General features: G+C 52.6%; 2 protein-coding genes across 4 annotated transcripts; one reads left to right on the top strand and one right to left on the bottom strand.

Moving 5' to 3' along the window:
* The first annotated feature begins 138 nt into the window (after positions 1-138).
* Positions 139-5817, top strand: Rrp36 (ribosomal RNA processing 36). The gene is made up of 7 exons (XM_090355634.1): positions 139-289; positions 1681-1819; positions 1955-2021; positions 2365-2469; positions 3421-3495; positions 3588-3705; positions 5366-5817. The coding sequence occupies exons 1-7, from the start codon at positions 181-183 to the stop codon at positions 5500-5502; spliced, it is 750 nt and encodes a 249-aa protein (XP_090211760.1). The 5' UTR covers positions 139-180; the 3' UTR covers positions 5503-5817.
* A 3481-nt stretch (positions 5818-9298) lies between these two features.
* On the bottom strand, positions 9299-25559 carry Cul7 (cullin 7). 3 transcript variants are annotated; one of them, XM_090355624.1, is made up of 26 exons: positions 25436-25559; positions 24032-24709; positions 23559-23710; positions 22943-23443; positions 22137-22275; positions 21847-22043; positions 21440-21671; positions 19661-19898; positions 19470-19575; positions 17999-18226; positions 17706-17796; positions 16612-16780; positions 16331-16436; positions 15729-15824; positions 15167-15342; positions 14761-14894; positions 14364-14546; positions 13858-13964; positions 13593-13775; positions 12253-12413; positions 11880-12096; positions 11464-11788; positions 10450-10595; positions 10203-10329; positions 9883-10088; positions 9299-9689 (listed from the first exon to the last, which is right to left on the bottom strand). In XM_090355624.1, the coding sequence occupies exons 2-26, from the start codon at positions 24699-24701 to the stop codon at positions 9372-9374; spliced, it is 5208 nt and encodes a 1735-aa protein (XP_090211750.1). In that variant the 5' UTR covers positions 24702-24709; positions 25436-25559; the 3' UTR covers positions 9299-9371. The 3 variants fall into 3 exon arrangements, with proteins under 3 accessions (XP_090211750.1, XP_090211751.1, XP_090211752.1); XM_090355625.1 differs by having other exon boundaries at positions 24128-24709; XM_090355626.1 differs by lacking the exon at positions 13593-13775.
* Between the last annotated feature and the right edge of the window lie 361 nt (positions 25560-25920).

Genomic DNA, 25920 nt, shown 5'->3' with positions numbered 1-25920 from the left:
CTCCAGCAGCCTCGGGCGGGGGGGGGGGGGGGTGGCGGTCAGGCTCCCTCGCGGGACCCGCGGCGCTGTCGCTCTCCGCTGGCGCAGCCTCCGTGGAGCGGGGCGGCGCCGGAAGGGGCGGGTCTCAGGCCGCCGGAAGCGGAAGTTTCGCTGTTGGTCTTCGAACGCCCGCGGGAGCTGATGCGGAAAGCCGCTTCTCGCGTGGGGCCCGGGGCCCAAAGGACCCTGGAGGATGGGGACGAAGTCGGAAGCCTGGAACTCGGGGCTGGGCCCAGCGATGTGCCGAGGGGTGAGGACACAGGCTCGTGGGGTCGCCCCGGAGCCCGGGGGGAGGAGTGCAGGCCGGCGCTGGGCGTTTCGCGGGGTGGCCTCGGCAGAGGGAACCCCTGCTCCCCTGCTCCCCCGGGCCCACTGCTGCCTGAGCAGCTACTTACGATGGGATGAGAGGAAATCACGGAGTTGGGGAAACGCCGCATCCACTGTGTGCAGGCCCGCCCTGCCGGCCAGGGGAGCAGGAGCAAAGCGGCCAGGCACGCCTGCCCTGCGAAACGGCAATTAAAGAGAAGGTACACCATTGCTTTAACCAGAAGATACAGCCGGGCGCTGGTGGCTCACGCCTGTAATCCTGGCTACTCAGGACGCTGAGATCTGAGGACCGAGGTTTCAAGCTAGCTCAGGAAAGTCTGAGACCGCAGAGAAATGGAGCTGTGGCTCAAGTGGTAGAGCACCATTTTGGGGTGAAAACCACAAGAGTGCCATGCCAGGCCTATGGCTCATGCCTGTAATCCTAGTTTAAGGGCTAAGGATTGAGGTTGGATGCCAGCGTGGGCAACAAAGTCAGAGAAACACTGTGTCCAGTTAACAACCAGGGGGCTTGTTGTCTGGAGAGAAGTCAGAATTTTGTAGGATAGTGACACTGGCGAGGAAGGCACTGGGTATATGGGGGTTTTCAGGCCTTTATAGGATGTATGGCTTTTAGGCTTGAGCAAAATGGAGGCTATCAAGAGACATGATAGTTTATGTGAGGCAGTGGTACTGTCTTTTTTTTTTTTTTTTTTGCCAGTCCTGGGCTTGAGCTCAGGGCCTGAGCACTGTCCTTGGACCTTCTCAAGACTAGAGCTCTACCACTTGAGCCTCAGCACCACTTCCGGCTTTTTTCTATGTATGTGGTACTGAGAAATCAAACCCGGGCCTTCGTGCATGCTAGGCAAGCACTCTACCACTAGGCCAAACTCCCGGCCCCCATATTTTCTTCCTTGTATCTCTCAGGCAAAAATAGGGAGCATAAATCTGAGAAGAGTAAGATTGGAGGTTGGGAGTCCAGTTAGAACATGAGAACACTGGCCGAATGGGAGAGATGCTGAAAGTTATTTTGGCAGTGGTAACTTGTTCCTGTCAGGGAGACAGAGGCACTTGTAGGGAAACCTGTGAAGGAGTAACTGAAGAGAGGGTGGAAAAGGAGGTCTAGCCTGACTGACCTCTGGTCCTCCATCTTTCTTAACAGATGACTCAGTTGAAATGCATCAGAATCACAGGTGCCATGTGGCACTTGGAATGAGGGTTATTATGCTGCGGGTGTTGGGAGAGGATAGGTGCCATAAGGATGGGATATCCCTTGGGCAGTGGGAGATGCTGGACTGAATTGAATGATTCTCTCTCCCCAACTCCTTACTTCTGCAGGCACGTCTGACTTGTCATTTGAGGAGCTGTTGGAATTGCAGAACCAAGTGGGAACCAAGGCATACAAACAATTGGTAGCTGGAAAGAGCACTGAGAAACAGGGTTCTAGACGATCTTCATGTGTTGCAGATAAGCACAAGTAAGGAGCAAATTCTGCCCTTAGAGTTGGAGGGTACCTAGGACCTTGAGTAGGTGTTTCGTTTTCTTGGGTGGCAAATTAAAGCCTTTGTTGAAGACTGGAGTAGCCCTGACTCATTCTTTAATTTCTCCATAGGCCTCTGGAAATGTCTGCCAAGGTCCGAGTGCCATACTTACGTCAGGTTGTCCCTGTCAGTAAGAAGGTGAGGATGAGTGAGGAAGAAACTTCTTGTGGAAAGGAGACTAGTTACTTTTTTTTGGGGGGGGGGGGCGGGGCGTGAGGAGGGTTGGTTGTGGGGCTTGAATTTGACCTGGGCACTGTTCCTGAGCTCTTCAGCTCAAGGCTAATGCCCTACCCCTTAAGCAACAGTGCCACTTGTAGTTTTCTGGTGGTTAATTGTAGATAAGTGTCTCTCAGACTTTGGTGCCTGGCCTGGCTTTGAACTATGATCCTCAGATCTCAGCCTCCTGAGTAGGTAGGATTACAGGTGTGAGCCACCGTACCCAGCTAATAGTTACGTTTTATATTCTCTACTTTCGTCAAAGGTACCCCGGGACCCCCGCTTTGACGATCTATCGGGGGAATATAATGCTGAAGTGTTTGACAAAACATATCAGTTCTTGGATGAAATCCGAGCCAAAGAGAAACAGGTGTGTAGTGTAACACTGGTTCTTCCTGGTTTATGGGGGTGGGAAGCCAGGGCCCAGGTGAGAGTTGGGATGAGTGGAACAGGGAGCCTGCTGTGAACACTTATTTCTTTTTCTCTTTTTTTTTTTTTTTTTTTTGCCAGTCCTGGGCTTGAGCTCAGGGCTTGAGCTCAGGGCCTGAGCACTGACCTTGGACTTTCTCAAGGTTAGAGCTCTACCACTTGAGCCTCAGCACCACTTCTGGCTTTTTATTTCTATGTATGTGGTACCGAGGAGTCAAACCTGGGTCCTCGTGCATGCTATGGGCAAGCACTCTACCACGAGGCCAAACTCCCGGCCCTGGTGAGCACATATTATTCAGTAGTCTGGTTCCTTCTGTTCAAATCTTTCATTTAAAAAAAAAATATTTACTTACGGGGTACCAAGGAATCAAACCCAGGGACTTAAGCATGGGAGGTAAGCACTCTACCACTAAGCCACATTCCCAGCCTCTAAATCCTTCATTATTTTTTTAGCTATGTGCCTATTAAGTTAGCTAATTTCTTTTGGCATTCCTTTTTTATCGTTTTTCTAGATAATGTATCTTTCTTAATTGACACATAGTAGTTGTACGTACTCATAGGATACAGGAGATTTCAATACATGCATTAAACATGTAGCAGTCAGATGAGTGGGTCATAACTATCACTTCAAGTATTTCTTCATGTAGGGAGCATTATAAAAACCTCTCCAGGGCTAGTTTCAATACCTCAATACCACATAAACAGAAAAGCTAGAAGTGGTACTCTGGTTCAAATGGTAGAACTGTAGCCTTGAGCCTAGAGAAGTTCAGGGACAGAGCCCAGGCCCTGAGTTCAAGCCCTAGGACTGGACCAAAACAAAACAGAATGCTTGACACAGGATCTCAGCTCCTGTTACACATGTTAACCATTCTATTCCCTTTCTGCTGTGGAGCTGGTGAAAAAGCAGTTGAAGAAGCACCGTTCAGGGGAGCAGCATGAGAAACTGCAGCAGCTGCTTCAGCGAATGGTGAGTGGGTGATAGGGGTGGGTCAGTGGGGAGAGCAGTTTAAGGCAGGAGGTATTCAGGGTCCCTCCTGTTCACCCATCTTCACTTCTCAGGAACAACAAGAAAAAGTACAGCAGGAGCGCAAGCGGCAGCAGACATTGCACTTAGCCCAGAAGCAGGAGCGGCGTGCCCTGGCCCAGCAGGGCCATCGGCCATACTTCATGAAGAAATGTGAGTGAGACCCAGCTCTCCAGCTCTTTTTTCCCCCTGGTTGTGGGGCTTGAACTCTAGGCCTGGGTGCTGTCCCTGAACTCTTCAGCTCAAGGCTAGTGTTCCTACCACTTTGAACCATAGTGCCATCTGGTTTTCTGTTGGCTCATTGGAAATAAGTCTTAGTCTTTTGTGCGCAGGTTGGCTTTGAACTGCAATGCTAGATCTTAGCTTTCTGAGTTGCTACAATTACAGGTGTGAGCCACTGGTGCCTGGCTTGTGACCCAGCTATTGTAGCCAGCTGCAGGGGCAGGTCACTGGGGAGAGTCTTGCATAGGGCCCTGGCGCGTCTTTAGAATGGATTCCCATATAACTTGGAGGAGAGCAGAAATAGTGGGCAGAGTTGCAGCCAGTCTTATCCCTAATTAGGTCATGGCGGCAGGGATTGCCACTTATCTATTACGAAAGAAACAGTTTTTACACACATTTCTGTCTCGCCCTCATCTCCTCCCCACCTCTTTTTTTTTGTGGGTCATAGGACTTGAGCTCTCCCTAAGCTCTTCAGCTCAAGGCTACCACCCTACCCCTTGAGCCACAGCCCCACTTCCCTTTTCTAGTGATGAATTGGAGATAAGAGTCTTAAAGTTTTTGGTGCCCAGCTGGCTTTGAACCACAATCTTCAGATCTCATCCTCTTGAGTAGCTAGGATTACAGGCATGAGCCACCTTACCTGGCTTTTCCACCTCTTCTTGCACCCACCCTATACATACATGCTAGGCCAGGCACATAGGAGTTCATAGTTGGTTCATTTGAATAATAGAGGGTTTTTTTTTTTTTTTTGGCCAGTTCTTGAACTTGAACTCAGGGCCTGAGCACTGTCCTTGGATTTTCTCAAGGCTAGCACCCTACCACTTGAGCCACAGCCCCACTTCCAGCTTTTTCTATGTATGTGGTACCGAAGAATCAAACCCCTTTCTCTCTTTCTTTCTTTCTTTCTTTCTTTCTTTCTTTCTTTCTTTCTTTCTTTCTTTTTTTTTTTTTTGCCAGTCCTGGGACTTGAACTCAGGGCCTGAGCTCTATGCTTGGGCTTTCTCAAAGCTAGAGCTCTACCACTTGAGCCTCAGCACCATTTCCAGTTTTCTCTATGTATGTGGTCTTCATGCATACTAGGCACTCTACCACTAGGCCAGACTCCCAGCCAAATATTTTTTTGGATCAGTCATGGAGCTTGAATTCTGGGCTTCTTCACTGTCCCTGAGCTCTTCAGCTCAAGGTTAGCACTCTACCACTTGAGCCACAGTACCACTTCCAGTTTTCTAGTGGTTAATTGGAGATAAGAGCCTCAGACTTTTTGTGCCCAGTGATTTTTGAACCGTGATTCTCAGATCTCAGCCTCCTGAGTAGCTAGGATTGCAGGCCTGAGCCACCAGGACCCACAGCTTAGAACTAGAGTCTTGTAAAGAGCTTAGGCTACGGATGTAACTCAGTGGTGGAGTGTTTCACATTCATAAGACCTGAGTTTGATCTATAACAACACACACACGCACACACACTTGATCCCATCCACCAGTGAGCTCCACGAAGCTCATGTGTCTAGCCTAAGTACTGGGGATTAATTACCTGAGCACAGCAAGGTGGTCTTTTCCTTTGCTCTCAACCTGCTTTCTTCTCTGTCCTCTAGCTGAGCAGCGCCAATTGGCCCTGGCTGAGAAGTTCAAGGAGCTGAAACGCAGCAAGAAACTGGAGAGTTTCTTGAGTCGGAAGAGGCGTCGAAATGCAGGCAAAGACAAGAGACGTCTCCCTTTGAGCAAAGAGTAATGTGGAACTATCCTCCGCGCTGCCCGAGAAGACAAGGAAGCTTCTGTGGGACCAGGCTGCCTGTTCCGGTTCTTTCCTGTCTAAAGGCCCTTGAATGAGGTTCACCCAAAAGACAGCTCATGGATGCCTCCTAGGGTTGGAAAAAAAGAGGAACGGCTTTCTGCATTTTGGGTATGGCTCGTTATGTCATCATGTCTGCCACTCTTGCTTCATGCCTGTGAAGCTGGCACAAAAGAAAAGGGACTCTGGTGTTTGCTTGTGGTGGTCCCTGGGCTGGAACTGAAGGAGTTGTTGCATAAACAGTCTTGTTACTCACGTTGTTACTATTCAGTTTTCTTATGGAAGATGAAAAGCCACTGTTTTAATGGACCTCTAGTGAGGCCCTAGTTCCTACTACGTGATCATGTCAACAAATTAAGAATTTTTCAGTGGATTTGATTTGGTCAGAGCCCTTATGTTCCAGTAATAGCACCAGCTTGGCACCAGGCATTCCACACAAGTCTTCAGGGGGCCACCTCATATTCAAACTAACTGTAGGGATCAAAAGCTCCCCTGTTATATGTGAGTATCATTGGCCCTCTGGTTAGGTCTAGAATTTATACATCCCATATGGCTGGAAAATCTTTGCGCTGATCCTTCAGTTGAAAGTGTAGAGTCCCCAGGAACCTGCTAGAAGCACATGGAATCTCATGCAATCATGATTAATGATTTTTTTTTTTTTTGTGGGTCTCTGGCCTGGGCACTGTCCCTGAGCTCTTCTCCTCAAGGCTACTGCCCTACCCCTGGACCTGAGTGTTGTCCCTAAGCTCTGCCACCCTACCCCTAAGCCACAGCTCCGCTTCCTGTTTTCTAGTGATTAATTGGAGATTAAAAAAAAGAGTCTGCTGGGGGCCGGGAGTTTGGCCTAGTGGTAAAGTGCTTGCCTAGCATGCACGAAGACCCAGGTTCGATTCCTCGGTACCACATACATAGAAAAAAAAGCCAGAAGTGGTGCTGAGGCTCAAGTGGTAGAGTGCTAGCCTTGACAAAGTCCAAGGACAGTGCTCAGGCCCTGAGCTCAAGCCCAGGACTGGCAAAAAAAAAAAAAAAGAATCTAATTTAAAAAAAAAAAAAAAGAAAAGAAAAACGGAAGTGGTGCTGAGGCTCAAGTGGTAGAGCTCTAACCTTGAGAAAGTCCAAGGACAGTGCTCAGGCCCTGAGCCCAAGCCCAGGCCTGGCAAAAAAAAAAAAAACTGCTGCTCTTTAGTGCTCAGTCTGGCTTTGAACCATGATCCTCAGACCTCAGCCTCCTGAGTAGCTAAGATTACAGATGTGAGCCACCATGCCTGGCAGGAATGTTCTTTAAATCCAAGCTATAGCAAGGAATTGTGGCCTGCAACTAGAGTCCCAGCCACTCAAACGGTGAAGCAGAAGAATCTCTTGAAACCCAAGAGTTGGAGATTCCATTCTCAAAAAGGAAAAAAGCTGCTGGGCGTGGTGGTTCATTCCTGTAATCCTAGCTACTCAGACTGAGATCTGATGATTATGGCTTGAAGCCAGACCGGGCAGGAAGGTCTGAGACACCTCCAGTTAACCACAAGAAAGCCAGAAGTGGAACTGTTCTTTAAATGGTACGGTGTCAGCCTTGAGTGGAAAAGCTAATGGGTAGCACCCAGGCCCTGAATGCAAGCCCCAATACAGGCACATTAAAAAAAAATCATCTATAAAGAAAAAGAACGGGGGGAGGGGAGGAGCTCAGTGGCATTGAACTTGCCTAGCAAGTGTAAAGGCCTTTGTTTGATTCCCCTGTACCAAAAAAGAAAAGAAAGGCGAGGTGCCAGTGACTCATTCCTATAATCAGCTTCTCAGGAGGCTAAGATCTGAGGATCTTCGTTCAAAGCCAGCCTAGTCAAGAAAGTGTGAGACATCTCCAGTAGAGCTGTAGCTCAGGTGGTTGAATGCCAGCCTTGAAAAAAAGGAGCTCAAGGACAGCACCCAGATTGAGGTTCAAGCTCCAGTTTTGGTTTTTTTTGGGGGGTGGGAATGGCTGGGTACAGTGATATCTGACACCTACAATCTTATCTGATCAGGAGAATTGAGGTTCAAATCCAGCCCAAGCAAAACTCAAGACCTTCATACTTTTTTTTTTTTTTTTGCCAGTCCTGGGCTTGAGGTCAGGGCCTAAGCACTGTCCTTGGACTTTCTCAAGGTTAGAGCTCTACCACTTGAGCCTCAGCACCACTTCCAGCTTTTTTCTATGTATGTGGTACCGAGGAATCAAACCCAGGTCTTCGTGCATGCTAGGCAAGCACTAGGCCAAACTCCCGGCCCCAAGACCTTCATCTTAACCAATAAAAAAGTAGGTTTAGGGCTGGGAGAGCGGCTAGTGGTAGAGTGCTTGCCTAGCATGTATGAAGCCTTGGGTTTGAAGCCCCAGGACTGGGGAAAATAAAGTAAGTTTAGTGGTATATTCCTATAACATCCACAGCTCTGCCTGTGCAGAAACTGGGTGCAGCAGCACAGCACAGAATCACTCAGCTAGTGCTGGCCTGCAGAGCCCAGAGGAAGCAGAAGACAGGTACTTGAGCACTGGCCCATGAAGAACCTGGCTTAACCTAATGAAAGACAGCCACGTCTGCTTCCAAGGAGAGGTGCCTAAGTGACAGCAGCGCAGCAAATCCAGAGTTGCCCGAGCCCACTCACACCCTGCCTCCTGGGCCCTCAGGACAGCCACAGGCCGGCGGACTAGGGCCTGGGTGAGGCTATCCAGAAGCTGCCACTGCGGGTCCCTGCGAATCCTGGGATGCCCACCTCTAACTGGTCTCTGCTTTCCCATACCCTGTAAGCCTCACCCCCCTCAACTTTTTTTTCTTTTTTCCATTTTTGGTTGGTTGTGGGGCTTGAACTCTGGGCCTGGGCCCTGTCCCTGAGCTCTTCAGCTCAGGGCCCTTCCCCTTGAGCCATACAGTTTTCTGGTGGTTAATTGGAGATAAAGAGTCTTATAGACTTTAGTTCCAGGGCTGGCTTTGGCTGGCTTTCAGCCATGATCCTCAGATATCAGTCTCTTGAGTAGCTAGGCACTTGGCTACCCTCCTCCGGCCCCCAACTTTAGTAGCTTTCTCCCCGTCACTACTGGACTGCGGAAAGAATCTTAGATTCTTCCCTTCCCTAGTGGCCCTGGCTGCAGGCACTTCTCCCCTGCCTGCCCTCAGTGCGGGGCCACAAATCCTAGTTTACAAGTCTCGCTAGGGAGCCACGCTGAAGGGTAGACGTACAGCCTGCGTAAGCAGAGAGGAGAGGGGCCTGTGGGAGGAAGAATGAGCCGAGCAGCAGTTTCATTCAGGCCTGTTCGGGTTCCTGCAGAGGCTGTCGGCATCTCTCATCTCCTCCACCTGCCCTCGGTGCTGAGAGGTGGCCTGCAGGAACGCCCTGGCAGCGTCTGCTGTGTCGGATGTTTGCACATCTACTCCGTAGCCTCTGGTCCATCTCCACAAGGAAGGAAAAGGAAGGCCGGCTTGATAACCTCCCTAGCTTGCAAAGCGGCTGGCAGTGGCAGGAGTGTGGGCTTGGGACTTGAGCCCACCAGGCTGAAAGCATTTCCAACCACACACCCTTCGAGAAGAGGCTGAGACCATCCCGGGTCACCTAATCCCCTGCTGGGAAAGGGGTGTTGAGACACGGATTCCCTCCCATCCCTCAGGACTCGCCCTATGAATCCTGGCATGTTAGGCCACAGCCTCGGTGCCAGTGGGCTCCTTCCCGCAGCAGAGGGAAAGCCCTTATCCTCCCCCTCTGTCTCCAGCCATCATCGCACAGCTCACATAGCAAATTCCTGCATTTATTTCTGTAGAAAGCCCTGGCTGCACCTACCCCAGACCCCATCTTCAGGGCTATCGGAAGGTGGAGAAGCTGTGAGTGCAGGAGGCATAGGGGACACCCCGAGAGCGGATCTGCAGGGTGTGGAAGGTGAGGGGTGGGTTGGGGCCTGAGATGCCAGGGTTTAGGGACTCGGTGTGAGGCTCCATCACAGTCACAGGGACTGCATAGGACAGCATCTGGGGCCGGTCGTCATGGCGTCTCAGTGTGCCCTTGCCCAGGAGGTGCAGGATGCAGGAGAGGACGTCAGTGCTGCTGCATGCAGCCCCCATGCCAAGACTGCTGACCAGACCCCTGGGAGGACACGGGCCCTTCTTCCAAGCCTCCAGCACCTGGTACCAGAGACCAAAGGGCAAACAGGTCAGAGGCCCTAACTTTGCCCCAGTTGCCTTATACTCCAATGATACGTTCTTGGGACACGTTAAGTAAACACCGTTTCACCTCACACATTGACAGGCTGCACCACAAACGCTTGAAGCACCCGGCACCCACCACGGGCCGCACTCTTCCCACGCCAGTACCCACCAGGCAGACAAGCTGGTCAATATGTACTCCTTCGTCCCCGTGGCCCTTGACGAGCCGGACGATCAGGCAGTTGAGAAGGTTCCGTCTCTTCTCCAAGTTCTGGCCCTCTTCGTCCTCAGCTTTCAGGTATGTCTGCGGTGGGATGAGCCACACGTTGCCCCTCCTTGGTCTGGGTTCCTCTCTGCCCTCTCGTATCTTGAGCAACCCTGAAATAAACACTGGTCGCTTGGTGGGGTGTTAATGAGGGAGGGGGGGCGTTGCTTGGCGGGAAAGCCTGATGCTGGCATAAGACAGGTTGTCCTCTGGCCCTGATTGCGCACCTCTTGGTACATCCTTCTGCTCCTGGAGGTCCAGGGGGCCCCTTGAAGAAGTGAGGGGCCCGATTGCCTGGTTCAGCATGTCCACAGGGAGCCCCGAAAGTTCCAGTAGGCTCTCCACAGATACTACCTTAGGAGGAGAGGCAAGAAGCTTTCAAGGACTCCCCAGAGATAGAGAGAAGCAGATGAAGGAGATTAATAAAGTGAGGGGTGAAATGAGTGAGAGCAGAGAGGGAAGAGGCCAGGCCACCTTCAGATCATTGAGATACAGCAGCAGCCACATCTGCACAGTGGACACATGGAGGGTCTGCTCCCCAAACTGCAGCTCAGCCCGGCCCAGCCACGTCCACTGCAGACTCCTCTGCAGACCTCGCTCTAGGGTAGGGTGACTCTGACCTGGAGAAGTGGCAGGAAGGGGATGGGAGACAAAGGGTGCAGAAAACATGGAGCATGTGCTACTGGCCAGATTTGCCCTGCTGACCTCAGCAAAACATGCCACGCCAGCATCTATGGACATGGTGAGGTTCCAGTCGTCACCCGGCCTCCTCTGGGCCATCATGCCGGTGAAACTCCCGTAGTCTGTGTCTCTGAGCTGTGCCCATGTTTGTTTTTTTTTTAAGCATTTCACTTTTTGTGCCTACAATGGGGTTTGAACTTCAAGGCCTGTGTACTGTCCTTGAGCTTTTTCCTTTAAGGCCGGGTTTTGAACTTCAATCCTCAGACCTCAGGCTTTTGAGTAGCTAGGATGACAGGCGTGAATTATTGTGCTCATGGTTTTAGGCAGCGAGACCATGAAGTGAGGGAGGACTGAGGCTTTAAAGACCTGCAGTAGCTGAAGGGCAAAGGAAACTTGTCTCCCACCAATGTGGCAGCTCCTGAGGGACACTGTGGAGTTTTGCCGCTGCCCAGATCAGGGATCAGGCCCTCGAGGGGAGTCTGGGACTGCAGATGACTGGTGGGAAAGGAACCACACACCCACTGCATCTGCAGACCCTTCCTGTCGGCCTCACTCAGGCAGCCTCTTACCTCCACTTCTTGACCTTCCACAGAGATTCCTGGGATCTGGCTTCTGATAGCATCTTTACCCCAGCCAGATCCCAAGCTTCTCCCATTCTACTCAGATACAGGTTTTCTCCTCAGAGCCTCTTTTCCCTCCATTGTATAAGGGAGTCTCACTCCTAAAGACCCATGTTTTACCCACCCAGGTTCCCGGCCCCAGGTCCTCTCCAAGGACCTCAACTAGTCCCTCCACCTGGCTACTCACTTGTGTTGTAGAAGTTGGAGTATCGGTTCAAAGTACCCCTCAGGAAGGGAGGCAGGCAGGTTTGGGGATCTAGAGTGTGGAAGATAGACTCAACAGGCCAATAGCGTGGAGACAAGACAACTACAGACACTTCAGGCATTCCCCCTTCAGCAGAGGGGTCTTCTTCCTCTTCCTCCTCTTCTTGTTCTTCGTCATAATGGTGCTCATTTTCCTCCTCTTCCTCTTCCTCCTCCTCCTTTCCCTGTGTCATGGCTAAGGCTGCTGCCACCGCAGCATCCTCTTCCTTCTGTCTCTCATGTTTCTGTCTGCTGGCCTCATCGCCCACCTGTGGAGATAAGAGTCCCCAAATGCTCAGGGCCACCCCAGGTCCCTGCTACACATGCCTCTCTCCCTCCCTGGGTTTCCTGGTAACTCACCTGGCTTTTCCTCTCTGTATCCTCCAGCTTCAAGAGTTCCTGATCGAGCTGCTGCAGCTGGTAGACATGGAACTGGCGCTGCAGCTCCTCCGAGGTGCTCAGGCTCTGCAGCATCTGCTGGGGGAGCCGGTTGGGGAAGCAGGGGCCGATCTGCTCCAGCACGGCCCCCTCCAGCCAGCTGGAGCCCACGTTCAGGAGCCGGTCCGACATGTAGTGCCTGCAGCACACACAGTCCCGACAGATCTCAGTGTGAGTGCAAGTATAGCCCTTCCTCTTACCCCAGAGCGCCCACCTTGGCTGTGTCTCAGACTCTCCAGCTCCATCCGTTGACCCTGGCCCCCTTCCTGGGGCCTCCCCTCCCGTTCACACTCACTGGTAGTAATGCTCAAAGGTGGTGGCTATCTCCAGGCCTGAGAACATTAGGACACTTTGCAGGCACCGTTGCAGTTGTGCCAGCATCTCCATTCCCCGGGCTCCACCAATCCGGCTTCCTTGGATCCGCTGGTCAATGTTCCGAGCAAACTGCTCACTCACCTGGGTGTTTGGAGAGCAGAGGAAAGCCATGAGCAGAGGAAAGGCATGGCGGCGCACACCTACTAAGATCCTAGCCTTTGGGGGGGTTGAGGCAGGAAGACTGTGAGTTCAAGGCCACTGTGAACTATAACAACCACAGGTGAGTGAGCAGTAGGAATACTGAGAAAGCTTTCTATCTGGTCAGTCCTTTTTGTTTTGGACTAGGGTTTGAACTCGGGGTTTAGTGCTTGCCACTCAGGTGATTTACCACAAGAGCCAGGCCCCAGCCTGTGGTCAATCTTTCTTTTTTTATTTTGCTAGTCCTGGGGCTTACACTCAGGGTCTGAGCACTGTTCTTGGGATTTCTCAAGACTAGCGCTCTACCACTTGAGCCACAGCACCACTTCCTGCTTCTTCTATGTATGTGGTACCAGAGAATTGAACCCAGGTCTTTGTGCATGCTACGCCAAACTCCTGGCCCACTTTTTTCTTTCTTTGTTCTGAGAATCCAATCCAGAGCCTGGTACCTGCTAAGTATGTGCTCTACCATTGAGCTATAACCCCAGCCTGACCAATACTTTTATGAAACTATTCTTTTTTGTTTTTTTTGGCTAGTCCTGGGGCTTGAACTCAGGGCCTGAGCACTGTTCTTGGACTTTCTCCAGGCTAGAGCTCTACCACTTAAGCCACAGCACCACATATGGCTTTTTCTATATGTGTGGTACTGAGGAACTGAATCTGGATCTTTGTGCATGCTAGGCAAGTACTCTACCACTAGGCCAAACTCCTGGCCCCTCATTATACTTTTTTTTTTTTTGGTCAGTCGTGGGACTTGAACTCTAGGCCTGGCCTGGCACTGTCCCTGAGCTCTTCAGCTCAAGGCTACCGCCCTACCCCTGGAGCCACAGCTGCACTTCCTGGTTTTCTGATGATTAATTGGAGATAAGAGTCTCACAGACATTTTAGTGCCTGGTCTGGTTTTGAACCGTGATCCTCAGATCTCAGTATAGTAGATACAGCATATATATGCTGTATCTAATATATATAATGTATATAAAGATATATTAGGGTGGCATGCTGCAGGTTACAACTTTTTTCTAAACAACGACATATGAGTCAGTGACTGGTAATGGACGTGGGCCATTTGGGGGAGGCAAGGCGGGAGGGGCCCAGGTATCTGGTGTGCGGGACAGCACTTACATGGGCAGCTCTGAGAAAAGGGAGCCTTAGCAGAGCGCCGGCACAGCCATTCTGCAGCGCCAGCAAGAAGGCTGCTCGTGGTCCAAAGAGCTCAGAGCTGGACTTATGCAGGTTATAAAAGCGTTCGCAATAGCGTGGCACAAAGTCATCGTCCTGCCAGTGTGAAGTCAGAAAGCTGTTCACCTGAAAGGAAGGGGCACACGTGTGAAGAGGCACTCAACAAGCCACCACCGGTGCCCCCCCACCCCTCGCCTGCTCCCCCCACCTTCTCCTCCACCACAGCCTGCCAACAGCGGGTCAGGTTTCTCATGATGCTGCTGGGCAGGCCCCGCGTGGCCAAGGAGCTCCAGTCATGGCTTCTGTTTCTACCCTCTGTGGAGGTAGAGAAAAGAGGCAAAGGTATGTCAGGTGCCAGCGCACACCTGTAATCCTAGCTACTCAGGAGATCTGAGGATGGTGTTTCGAAACCAGCCCGAGCAGGAAAGTCTCTGAGGCTCTCATCGCTAATTAACCAGCAAAAAGCCAGAAGTGGAACTGTGACTTAAGAGGCAGAGTGCCAACTCTGAGTGCTATAGACAAGGAAGGGACAGAGTTTAGGCCAGTACCAGCCTAGAAAAAGTATCTCCACCTTTCCCGATACACTGCTATCCCCTCCTGCACGCGGATGAGGCGATCAACTAGAAGTAGGAGAAAAGCCTGCTGCATGTGAGTGAGTGAGAGCCCCGGGAAATGCTCCTCACTAGAGCTCCTGCCCCGACCCCCAGTACTTACTGGGTGGAGGGGCGGCCACCACGGGGGGCGCTGCCTCACAGGGCTCCACGTGCACCAGCAGGTGGGTGAGGCGGCGCACTTTGGAGGAGAAGGCCGCAGCGCGGCTCTGGGGGTTGTGGGCGTTCTCCCGACACTCCACGTACTGGTCCAGGAGCCAGCCCAGGGGGCTAGCTCCGTCCTCATCTGGAAGGTGAGGAAGACAAGCCATGGTATGTCTTCAGAAACGCGAAAGGCTTGGATTCATCTCTTTTAGAGAAAGAGCTAGACATAATGACATGGGGGATCCCTGGGCTGAGCAGAGCGGGGAACTGGGATGACTGAAGGGCCAAGGGCATAATTCAGATGTTTCTAGGGGAGAACAAAGATTCGTCAGTGGGGCCAGGTGGCAGGTGGTTACCAGGAGAGGTGATGTTCTGCACCAGGGGGCTGACCAGGGCCTCCCAGCACGTCTTGCCCAGTGCTTGGGCGGCCTCCTCATCGGGGAGGAAAAGATCAGCGAAATTCTGCTCCTGGCGCAGAGCGCCATTGAGTCTGAGCCAAAAGAATGAAAGAAAGCAAGATATCAAGACTCAAGGATTTAAGTTGCCTGGTGTCCCCCTAGCTGGTTCACACACACCCCCGCCCCCCACAACAATTCAGAATCATTCTGGGGTGGACTGCCTTGCTCGTCCCAGCTTGTGGGGAGGTTTCTTTCCTATCCCCAAGCCAATTTAATTAAAGCCCCATCTCACTCCCGAGAGCTCTGTGGCAGCCATTTGTGATAACTCGCCCTTCCACACAGACTGACACACGGGCTCACACACCTGGTGCTCAGGTGCAGGAGACTCCTGCGGTCCTCTCCTATGTCCTGGCTCCAGGCCTGTGCCCGAACCATGTAGAAGAGGCGTGTGTGACGACACAGCTGCTCCCGGAACACTGGCCAGAAAGTGGGTTTAGGGCCCTGGACCTCCAAGCCCCGAATGCGTGTGTCGATGCCACCCTGAAACACACATATGAGCCTGTTTTCAGTTGCCCACACCCTCCTCAGGATGGGTCTGGGATGGCTGTGTTTTTCAGCCTCATCCCTGGAACTGCCTAAGACTCAGATTCAAGATATGCAACAGTGTTCACTGGGCACGGCAGCTCACACCTATAATCCTAGCTACTCAGGAGGCTGAGATCTGAGGATCAAGGTCTAAAGTCAACCTGGATAGGAAAGCCTGTGAGACTCTTATCTCCAATTAATCACCAAAAAGCCAAAAGTGGTAGAGTGTTAGCCTTGGGGACAAAAGCTTAGGGACAGCAGCACCTAGGCCCCAAGTTTAGGATTGGCACACAAAAAGTATGACCCATATCCAGGAGCCAAACGCCACTCTCCAGCCCCACCTGCTGGCAGCGCTTTATACGGATCTGGATGATGGGCCAGAATCGGGTAAGGTTCTCCAGGAGGGTCACCCGGCTGGCACAGGGCATCACGTTCACCTGGAAAGGGAAAGAAGATTTGAGTGCCAACTTCAGCCCCCATGTTCCTCCCTTCTCTGTTCATAGGACATTGAGGTTCTTGACAAAGGGCCCTTAATGCCACACTGCTGCTCACAGCCTGCTGCTGTCACATAGGCATAGAAAAGGAATCCTTTTAAGGAGATTAAGATAGGAGGTTAGAGCTTGGTGCTGTAATCCTAGCTACTCAGGACACTGAGATCTGAGGATCTGAGGATCGAGGTTCAAAGGCAGCCTTAGGCACTATAAAGTCCGTGAGACTCTTATCCCCGATTAATCACCAGAAAACCAGAAGTGGCACCAGAAAACCAGAAGTGGCACTGTGGATCAAGGGATCAAGGGGAGGGCGGTAGCCTTGTGCTGAAGAGCTCAGGGACAATGCCCAAGCCCAGAGTTCAAGTCCTACCACCGACCAAAAAAAAAAAAAGGATGTTAGGAGCTTGAGGCAGATCCAGAGAGGGGTGAGCTCATGGCACAGGAGCCCCTACCGAGTTGAGTTCCGTATTAAGAGTTGTGGCACTGTCCCCGCCGTACACCACCACCCGGGCTGGCATGTAGCTTTTGTCCTCACGGGCCACCAGCAGAGTCAGCTTCCTGGGAGGTAGGGGAAGAGAAGCCCTGGGAATTGGAACTGTCATATCCATGCAGACAGAGCCCAGGGGACTCTGGCCAAATAGAAAGGGGTGATGTTTCCTCAAGACAAACACAGGGAAGCCGTGAGCAGACACCAGGAGGAGGAGGCATGTGTGCACGGGCAGAAACGGTTTACCTGAGCAGGACACCATGGCGCATGTGCAAGATGATGTGGTGAGACCCTGCACTGCCCTTGGACTCCCAGTATGTCTTGGGGTTGCGGTCTGTTAGTTTGCAGGCACGGTGTGGGTTGGAAGACACCTCCACCTTCTCCCAACATTTGTCCTTCAATTCCATATTGGAGCCTAGAGGTGAGTGAAAAGAGTAGAGGTCACAGCCTGCTAGGTTGTAAAGGTATGAAGGGGGGGGGGGGCGCAGCACACGAGGAGTGTGGCCTAGCAGTAGAGTGCTTGCCTAGCATGCATGAAGCCCTGGGTTTGAATCCTTGGTACCACATACAGAGAAAAAGCCAGAAGTGGTGCTGTGGCTCAACTGGTAGAGCACTAGCCTTGAGAAAGCCCAAGGACAGTGCTCAGGCCCTGAGTTCAAGCCCCAGAACTGGCAATAAATGAGTAAATAAATAAATGAAAAATAAAGGAAGCTGGGCACCAGTGGCTCAACCTACAGTCCTACCAGGGAGGCAGAGATGTGAGGATCTTAGTTTGATCTTAGGCTGATAAATCCAAGAGACATTATTGTGTGTGTGTGTGTGTGTGTGTGTGTGTGTGTGTGTGTGTGTGAGAGAGAGAGAGAGTGTGTGATGGAACTATGCTTGAACTCAGAACCTTCATGTTGTCCTTCAGTTTTTTTTCACTCAAGACTCAAGGCTACCACCCTACCCTTGAGCCAAGCTCCACTCCCTGTTTTCTAGAGGTTAATGGAGGTAAGAGTCTCAGGTCCTTCTGTGCCTGGGCTGGCTTTGAACCTTAATCCTCAGATCTCAGCCTCCTGAGTAGCTAGGATTACAGGCATGAGCCACCGTGCCCAGCTAAGATTTTTTTTTTTCTTTCCTGTTCAGCTGGGTTTAACTGCCATCCTCAGACCTTAGCGTCCAGAGTAGCTAAGAGTCCAGGCTAAGAGTCCAGGCACGAGCTCCCAGTGCCTCACTTGCAAGAGGCACTAACCTACCACAAATCACCAATAGGCCTCTGTACTGACACACACACAAAATAGTAAAAGGGCTATGGCATAGGTGTGGGGATGCTGGGCAATTGGGGAAGAGGCTCGAACCTTGGCATAGGTATCTGAGGAACACATCAAAAAGAGGAGTCTTGATGGGCCGGTGGGTTCGTCTGTGGTCTTCGATCTGCCCCAGCACGGTCTGCAGTGGGAACACCACGGGGAGGAAGAAGGGGGGCTGAGAGAGGAACATGGAGAGGCACAGGAACACCGAGGGAGGAGGAGGAAGGCAGAGACTGTCCCCAGGCTCACTGGAGTCACCTGCTGCCACCAGCTGCAGAAGTAGCCTTCTCTGCCACAGCTTAGGTCCCACATTCTCACATAGCACTGCCCTTCCCCCTGACCTGGATGCAGCCACCCAGTATGTTGGTGGTGAGCTTCCTGTAGAGGTGGGCATGCTTCTCACACTTGAACACCATGTCACGGAGCTCCTGAGCCATCTCCAGCTTTCCCAGGTGCTTTTCTAGGGCCTTGGAGATGGCATCTCGGGCCCCCAGCTGGTTTAGCACCACAGCGTAGTCCCTGCTCACTGAGCTCAGGTGGTGGAGGAAGAGGATCAGCTCCTGAAGCACCTGGGAAGAGGCATTGTGGGGGTAGTGACTGCAGAGGAGCCGTCGTGGGCTACAAGGACACATACAGTAGCACATACCTATGGTGAGCTGCCAGGGTACCGCAGTGAACAAGTGAAGTAAAAGGACAGGGATGGGAAGACGAGAACCAGGTGCAGTTAGAAAGCCACAAGGGAGGGCCCGAAAGTTGGCCTGGTGGTAAGAGTGCTTGCCTGGCATGCATGAAGAAGACCTGGGATCGATTCCTCGGTACCACATATTTAGAAGAAAAGCTGGAAGTGGTGCTATGGCTCATGTGGGAGAGTTCTAGCCTTGAGAAAGCCAGTGCTCGGTCCCCATAACTGGCAAAAAAAAAAAAGCCACAAGGGAAAACCAAGGGACCCTCTGCCATTCTGAGATTCTTGGTTACTGATGTGCAAAGAATCATCCTGGCTTGTCCCATTCAGGCCCAGCTGTCCCAAGAGTCAGTTGGTGGGCTGTGTTTGGAGGGGACTCAGAAGGACTAGATTTCTGGGTGGACCCTCAGTGAGACCACTTCAGAAACTAACAACCAAAGGTGTGGATACCCACTGTCACCACGACCATGTTTCTCTGACCTCTTCCAGGGCTCCCTGTGCCCAGGCCTTCCTGTCACTCTTTTTTTTTTTTTTGCCAGTCCTGGGCTTGGGCTCGGGGCTTGAGCACTGTCCTTGGACTTTCTCAAGGCTAGAACTCTACCACTTGAGCCTTAGCACCACTTCCGGCTTTTTGCTATGCATGTGGGGTACCGAGGAATCGAACGTGGGTCTTCCTGCATGGTAGGCAAGCACTTTACCACTAGGCCAGACTCCCGGCCCCCCTCCTGTCACTCTTACAATGGACTCTGGTATGTGGTGAACCCCTCTGCCCTCCTGCACTTCATTCCCCATCCTTCTAAAAAGCCACTGGAGCTCTTATTTATAGTTGCCCAAGAAAACGTAAGACACAATAATTACTACTACAGTGGTAACCAGTCAGGGGTGGAGGGTACTGAGAAACCAGAAATCAGCTGGAGCACAAATTCCCCATGGATACCTTGTTAAGTGTATGAACCATGTGAATTTATTACCTATTTTTTAAAAAATAAAAGTTTCTTTTAAAAGTGAAACCTTCAACCAAGAGTCCCCAGGCTCTGTTGTGCCCTCCAAGCCTCAGGAGGCTGCGCCTCAGGAGAGGCTGACCGTGTGTCTTCCCCCTCCCAGTATCTCCCTGAAATGAACAAGGGTACCTCTCGGTCAGTGTTGGAAGACCGCAGGCAGACCATGCAGGCTTCCATGGCTTCGTGCCACGGAAGCAGCAGTGCCTCTGGGAAGTCCACCAGCTGAGTTAGGATTCTGGAGGGCAAGGATGGAAAAGGGGAGCTGTGCAGCTGGCCTGAGGACTTTTTTGCCCAGCCGTTCACCTCACCAGGCCCCCTACCTCAGTGCAGTCAGGTGCAAGGTTTTGTTGGTGGTTGCTGGAGTGTCCAGGCTTTGCATCAAGGCGAGGAAGGGCTGGGGCTTCCGCTGGAGCTGCAGCAAGCATGACTTAACTTCATCCTCCCGGCATCCCTTGGAGCTGAGGGCTCGTTCCAGAGCCACAAGGAGCTTCCCAGGGGGACCCAAACTTTCCACTAGAGACTGCAAGGCAGGGCTGGGACCCTGAGGGGCATCTTTCACTATAGGAAGATGGACATTGAAAAAATTGGTCATTATAAGTGATGCAAAGGCTCAAAAAGGATAAATTGAGAAACTTTTTTCTCTTAATTTCTCCTAAAAATAATTTCAATATTTCTTTAGCTGATGCTGGGATCAATTTAAAAAAAATGGGGGCCCAGGAGTCTGGCCTAGTGGTAGAGTGGTTGCCTAGCATGGACAAAGACCTGGGTTCGATTCCTTGGTACCACATACATTTTTTTAAAAAAAAGGGGGGGTGGGGAGAGGAAAATGGGGACAAAAACATGAGAAGGGGTAGCAATGTTTGTTAAGTAATGCACCTTCTATCTGGTGATTATAATGTAACCCTTCTATTAATTACAATAAAAAAAATATACTAAAAAAAATCTGGGGCCAGGAGTTTGGCCTAGTGGTAGAGTGCTTGCCTAGCATGCACAAAGACCTGGATTTGATTCCTCGGTACCACATACGTAGAAAAAAGCCAGAAGTGGTGCTGAGGCTCAAGTGGTAGAGCTCTAGCCCTGAGAAAGCTCAAGGACAGTGCTCAGGCCCTGAGTTCAAGCCTAGGACTGGCAAAAAAAGGAAAATCTGGTGGAGGTTGGGCACTGGTGGCTCATGACTGTCATCCTAGCTACTCAAGAGGTAGAGATCTGAGGATCAAGGTTCAAAACTAGACGGAACTCAGGCCCTGAATTCAAGGCCCAGGACTGACCAAAAAAAAAAAAATTACAAACAAGAGCATAAGGTCCTGAATTCAAGCCCCAGTATCAGAATACAAAACTCTACCAGGCAGCTGGGTGCAGTGGCTCATGCCTGTAATCCTAGCTACTTAGGAAGCTGAGATCTGAGGATCAAGGTTCAAAGCCAGCTCAGACACAAAAGGACTCTGAGACTCTTATTTCCAGTTAGCCTCTAGAAAACGAGAAGTGGGGCTTGGCTCACAGGTAGGGTGGTAGCCTTGAGTAGAAGAGCTCAGGGATAGTGCCCAGGGCAAGTTCAAGCCCCATGACACCCCCCCCCCCCAAAAAAAAGAGTCTACCAGGCAGTGCATTGGTGGCTCATGCTTGTGATCCTAGCTATTCAGGAGGCTGAGATCTGAGGATCATGTTTCGAAACCAGACAAGGCAGTAAAGCACACGAGACCTGTCTCTAATCAACCACCAAACGCTGGAAACAGAGCTATGACTCAAGTGGTAGAGCACTAGCCTTAAGCAAAAAGTTCACGGACAATGTCTAGGCCAGAGTTCAAGCTCCATCCACAAACAAAAGTCTGTTGGAATTTTCTGACTTTTATGTCCAGTGTTCTTACATTATGTTTTGCATTCTGAGCTGAAGCTCCCGGTGTTGCCCAGACTGGTCTAGAATTCCTGGACTCAAGTAGTCTTCTACTTCAGTGTCCTGAGCAGCAGGACTACAAGCATCCTCTAAGTTTTGAGTCTTTGTTAAAGCGTCATCCCTCCCAGACAGTATCGCCCAACCATTATCAGACTTCCCCTTCCCATCTAAACACACCTGCTGAAAGGGAGGCCTGCTTAGCACCTACCTTCCATTTTGTCTGCGTCTTCAGATTTCAGAGGCTGCGCTTGGGCTCCTAGAAGGTTTGGGTAGGCTGGTGGCTTTGTCAGGGCCTCAGGCCCGTACCTCCTGTAGATCCGGCAGTTGAATAGGTCCCTGAGGGCACTGTCATCAAGTTTCCTCGGCAGAGCCACCAGCAGCTCCTGAGCCAACTCAATGGGCACAGCCAGTTCCGGCAGGATCTCTTCATTCAGGACGAGCTGTCAGGAAGAAGGTCTCATTTGCAGCAGCCTTTGGTCACAGGTAGGATTGGGAGAATCCCTTCACACCCATCCTCCACTTGAAACCGCCCTTGTGGCTGGCTCCTCCCACACATCTCCAGCTCCCATCAGAGCCTTGCCAATGCCTGTGACAACCCAGCCTCTGAGTTTCTACCTCCCCATCCATGTTGTCCTGAAGGAGCTGCACAACCTCCTGCCGATCACAGCTCTCCAGCTTCCTGATGAAAAACAGGAGCTCCCACCACTCGGCCTGGGTCAGGTGCTCGCTCTCCTCCGCATCGTCATCCTCAGGCAGCACGTAGGGCACCGCATACAGTTCCCTCATGGGCTTCCAGTGCCAGGAAGGCAGGGCTGGGACAACCATACACAGTCCCGTCACTGCCCGCCTGACCAGATGACTGCTCCTCCCCACCCCAGCTGGCCCCGCTTCCTCCTAGAACTCACCTCCACCCAGAGCTCCATCGACCACTGCCCCGTGGTACTCGTCAGCCTCAATCATGGCCTCCACGTCTTCCTCAAAGCCTAGGATTTCTAGCATGTGCCAGTGCACCCAGTAGGTGCGGCCTGTTGACTCCCAAAACACCTGCAGGAGAGGAACAGGAGGGAGGGGGAAGAGAGGGCTCCATAGTGACTGGGTATGGCCTGATGGGAAGGACAGCCTGTGAGATGAACCCCCGAGCAAACAGCCTATGGAAAACATGGACACCCACTCAAAGGCCCCCTTGCTCTTCTGGAACGCGCTGGGCTCTGCGTCTCCTCTCAGCCCACCCTCGATGGCATAGGAGTCCACACTGCCACTTGGCCTCAAGCACCTCACTGCCCCAGTCCTGACCTTTGTAGGACTCTGAACTCAGAGGCTGGCACTGTCCCTGAGCTCTTCTGCTCAAGGCTCGGGCTCTACCATTTTGAGCTACTGTACCACTTCCGTCTGGTTTTTGAATGGTTCATTGGAGCTAAGAGTCTCATGGGGACTTTTCTGCCCAGATTGACTTCGAACTGAGATCCTCGGATCTCAGCCTCCTCAGTAGCTAGGTTTACAGGCGTGAGCCACCAGCCTTTGTAGGATTAACTACAACACTTTCTTCCTGAGTCTGAGCCTCCTACATCCCGATATTCTCTGCTCTCCAACTGGTGCCTTTTTACCACCTTGATCTTACTGAGATTTTGCTCCTTGGGTAGCCCACCGGAACCCCCACTCTACACAGACGGCGCAGATGATGCCTCACCAGACGCCCAACACTTCTTCTCACCTGCACAGGGGGCACACCACTGTTGCTCTGCCGGAATTCACCCTCGTCCCCAGCACTGATTTCCTCATAATTCTCCAGCATCCTCACTCGCATCCCTGGCTGCAGCATGTCTCGCACATACAAACCATAGGTATTGCTGCTTGCGAACTCGGTGGGAGGGCGAAACCGCCTAGAACGCCTGAAAAAGTGCCGGGCCTGGGAGGGTGGGGACCCTGAGCTAGCATTTTCTCTCCGAGCATGGAAGATGGAATAGGGGGTCCGTGGGGGACTTCCCGCTCTGCTGGAGGACCAGTCCCAGCGCATGGCCTGTACCAGCTCCGAGATCAGGGTGCCCATAGCCATACTGAATTCCAGCTCCAGCCGACTCCTCTCCACACTCAATTCTTCAGGAGCAGAGTTGTTCTGGGCGCCTGGCTCCCCAGTATTGTCATTCAGCTGGTCCAGAAGGGAGGTGACATGCAAAAAGTGCTTCACTAAGGAGAAGAGCAGCCTTCCTGTGAGCTGTGGGATACAACGCATCTCAGCCTCAGTTCCTTTCCTCACTCCTCTGGGATGGGTACAAAGCCTGGCCTACAAGCTCTTGTTCAGTTTCTCCCACCCCATTTCCCATAGTTACCTGTGGCAGCTGAATGCCCTCGAAAGACATTGGATGTTCGGAAAGAGTGGCCTGTGCAAACAGGGCTAGCAGAGCACAGCGGCTGTCAAAATCCAGTTGTTTCTCAATGGCCTCTTGCTGGCTCAACGACAGAAGGATCTGGGTTCGGGTCCCTGTAACCCACAACCCCAATCAGTAACTGTTTTCTGTCCTCTTTCTTTCAAGACCTCTTTCCTAGACAGCGTACAGTTCTTTCACCAACATTCAGGGAGAATGACATATTTGTTGATTTGCTTCAAAAGCCAAAATTTACTATCTTATTCATACACACACATGCACAGGCACACACACAATCTGCAATAGTTTAAACTCTAAACTTCTTTTATACAGAAAGATAATTAAGACTGTCCTTTCTGCAGACATGCCCCCACCCCATTTCTCCCACCCACTTCTTACAAAACTCTACAAGAAAGGCAATAGAATCATTTACGTACTGATGACGTCAGAGGCTCCTGCCACAGTGTCCTGTGTGTCCCTGAGCTGACCTAGCCCCTCTCTGGCTCTCCCTTCCTCCCCAAGCTGCCCCTCACCGGCATCATGGGAGGACAGGGCTTGTATCATCCGGCCTGCGCTCCAGCGAACCTGGTAATCTGGACTACTCAGCATGTGCATGAGCAAGTCCAAGACCCTCGGGTCTTTGAAGACCCTGGTGAGGGGCTCGATGCTGGCATAGGCACTGAGCACATGGACAGTGTGAAGCAGAGGAGCAGGAGGCAGGGTGCCCACACACTCCTCCAGCTGCCTAAGAGCCCTCTGAATCAGGGACTTTACATCAGTCTCCATCTCCCCCAGCACAGATTTGTCCAGGGCCCCAGCCTCTGCTGCAGATTCCCGGGAAGGCCCGATGACTTGGCCATCTTCACCAAGCATCTTGTGGCAGTTGGCATAGATCTCATCATCAGACATCCACAGCAGGATGTGCTCTGCCTTGCAGTCCACTTGATTCGAGTCCCCATCGTCTCCACGCCTGAGGATGAGCCAGCGGATCTGATACTCAGGATGGCCATCATGGCCTACCCGCTGTCGAATCAGCTCATCGGGATAGGCATGCAAGCCAGGCCCCAGTGGCACCCTGAATTCCCTGTAGCGGAGTTCCCCCACCATCCTGGCACCTGGGGTGACACAAAGAGAGAGAACAGGCAAGCTAGAGTGTGAGGGGGAAATCAAGGACGGTCCCAGAGTAGGGGAAGCAAATGTGGCCACAGCTGTTGGGCTGGGTGGGGAAAAGCTGGGCCCAGAAGTCACACTCTACTACTACTAGTACAAACAAGGCCAGGCAGAGAAACCCCGTAGTGTTTGTTCTCAGAACAAAGTTTGGGGGCCAAAAGGAGGGTCTCCAAGATCTGAAGCTTGAAATGGGTTGACCTGGAGAGCCAGGGGGCCGAGGTAGTTGGCCTTAATGGTGAGGAAATGACTCTGAAGGCCTTGCAGAGTGTCTGAAGGGGCGTTGTTTTGGGGTTGGGGAGGGAGATCCTGAGTGTGTGAGAAAGAGCGCCATCTCTGAAAACTGAAGTCTTGGGGATTCTGAGTGGCAGGACAGATGGCCCAGAAAACTCATGGTGGAGTGGAATTGCCAGGCACGAAGGACTGGGAGGAGGGGGTGGGGAGCCGAACATCCAGGAGGGAGCAACTGGAGATAGGGATGACGACGCAAGGTCGGGGAGAGGGTGCACAGGAGACCCCATGGGTGCGGGGCGCCAGGCTCGGCGGGCCTGAGAAGCCCAGGGCCCGTGCCGCGGGGGGGGGGGGGGCGTCCCAATGAAGGAGAATGCAGAGGCGGGCGCGGTAGGAAAGGGGTTGCAGGGTAGGGGCAGGGGCCGCGGCGGGGCTCTGGCCACCTCAGAAGTCTGCCGGGGTCCTGGCGCGAGGCCTGTCCTTCGCACAGCTGGGGCCGCGACAGGCACCGACGATGGCGGCGAGGCGGGCGCGGGTTTGGGCCCCGCCTGGGCCCCCCAGGGGTCGAGGCAGAGGCGGGCGGGGGCGTGGCGCGGGGGCGGGCGGGGGCGTGGCCCGGGGCGGGGGCGTGGCCCGGGCCCAGGCCGCGTCCTCAGCGCCCGGCCGGCGGGGCAGGGCGGGGCCCGGCCCCGGTGCCCGCCCAGCGCCCACCCGAGAGCCGCAGTTCATTTCCGCTGGGTCCGGCGGAAAGCGAGGGGCCCCCGGGAGAGCGCGCGGGGCGGAGCCGTGGGTGCCACCGCGGCGCGGCGCGGCCGGGCGGAGCCTCGGCCCTCGCGCCGCCCTTTCCTCTTCCTCCCGGTCCTCCCTCCTGCCTCCGGAAGCGCCCGCACTTCCCAGAGCCGCCCAGGAAGGGGCCTTCGAGGTTACG

The sequence above is a fragment of the Megascapheus bottae genome, chromosome 22, assembly GCF_031878675.1.
Source record: "Megascapheus bottae isolate mThoBot1 chromosome 22, mThoBot2.hap1, whole genome shotgun sequence".
In the NCBI taxonomy this organism is placed as follows: domain Eukaryota; kingdom Metazoa; phylum Chordata; class Mammalia; order Rodentia; family Geomyidae; genus Megascapheus; species Megascapheus bottae.
This window is presented reverse-complemented; position numbering and strand designations above follow the sequence as displayed.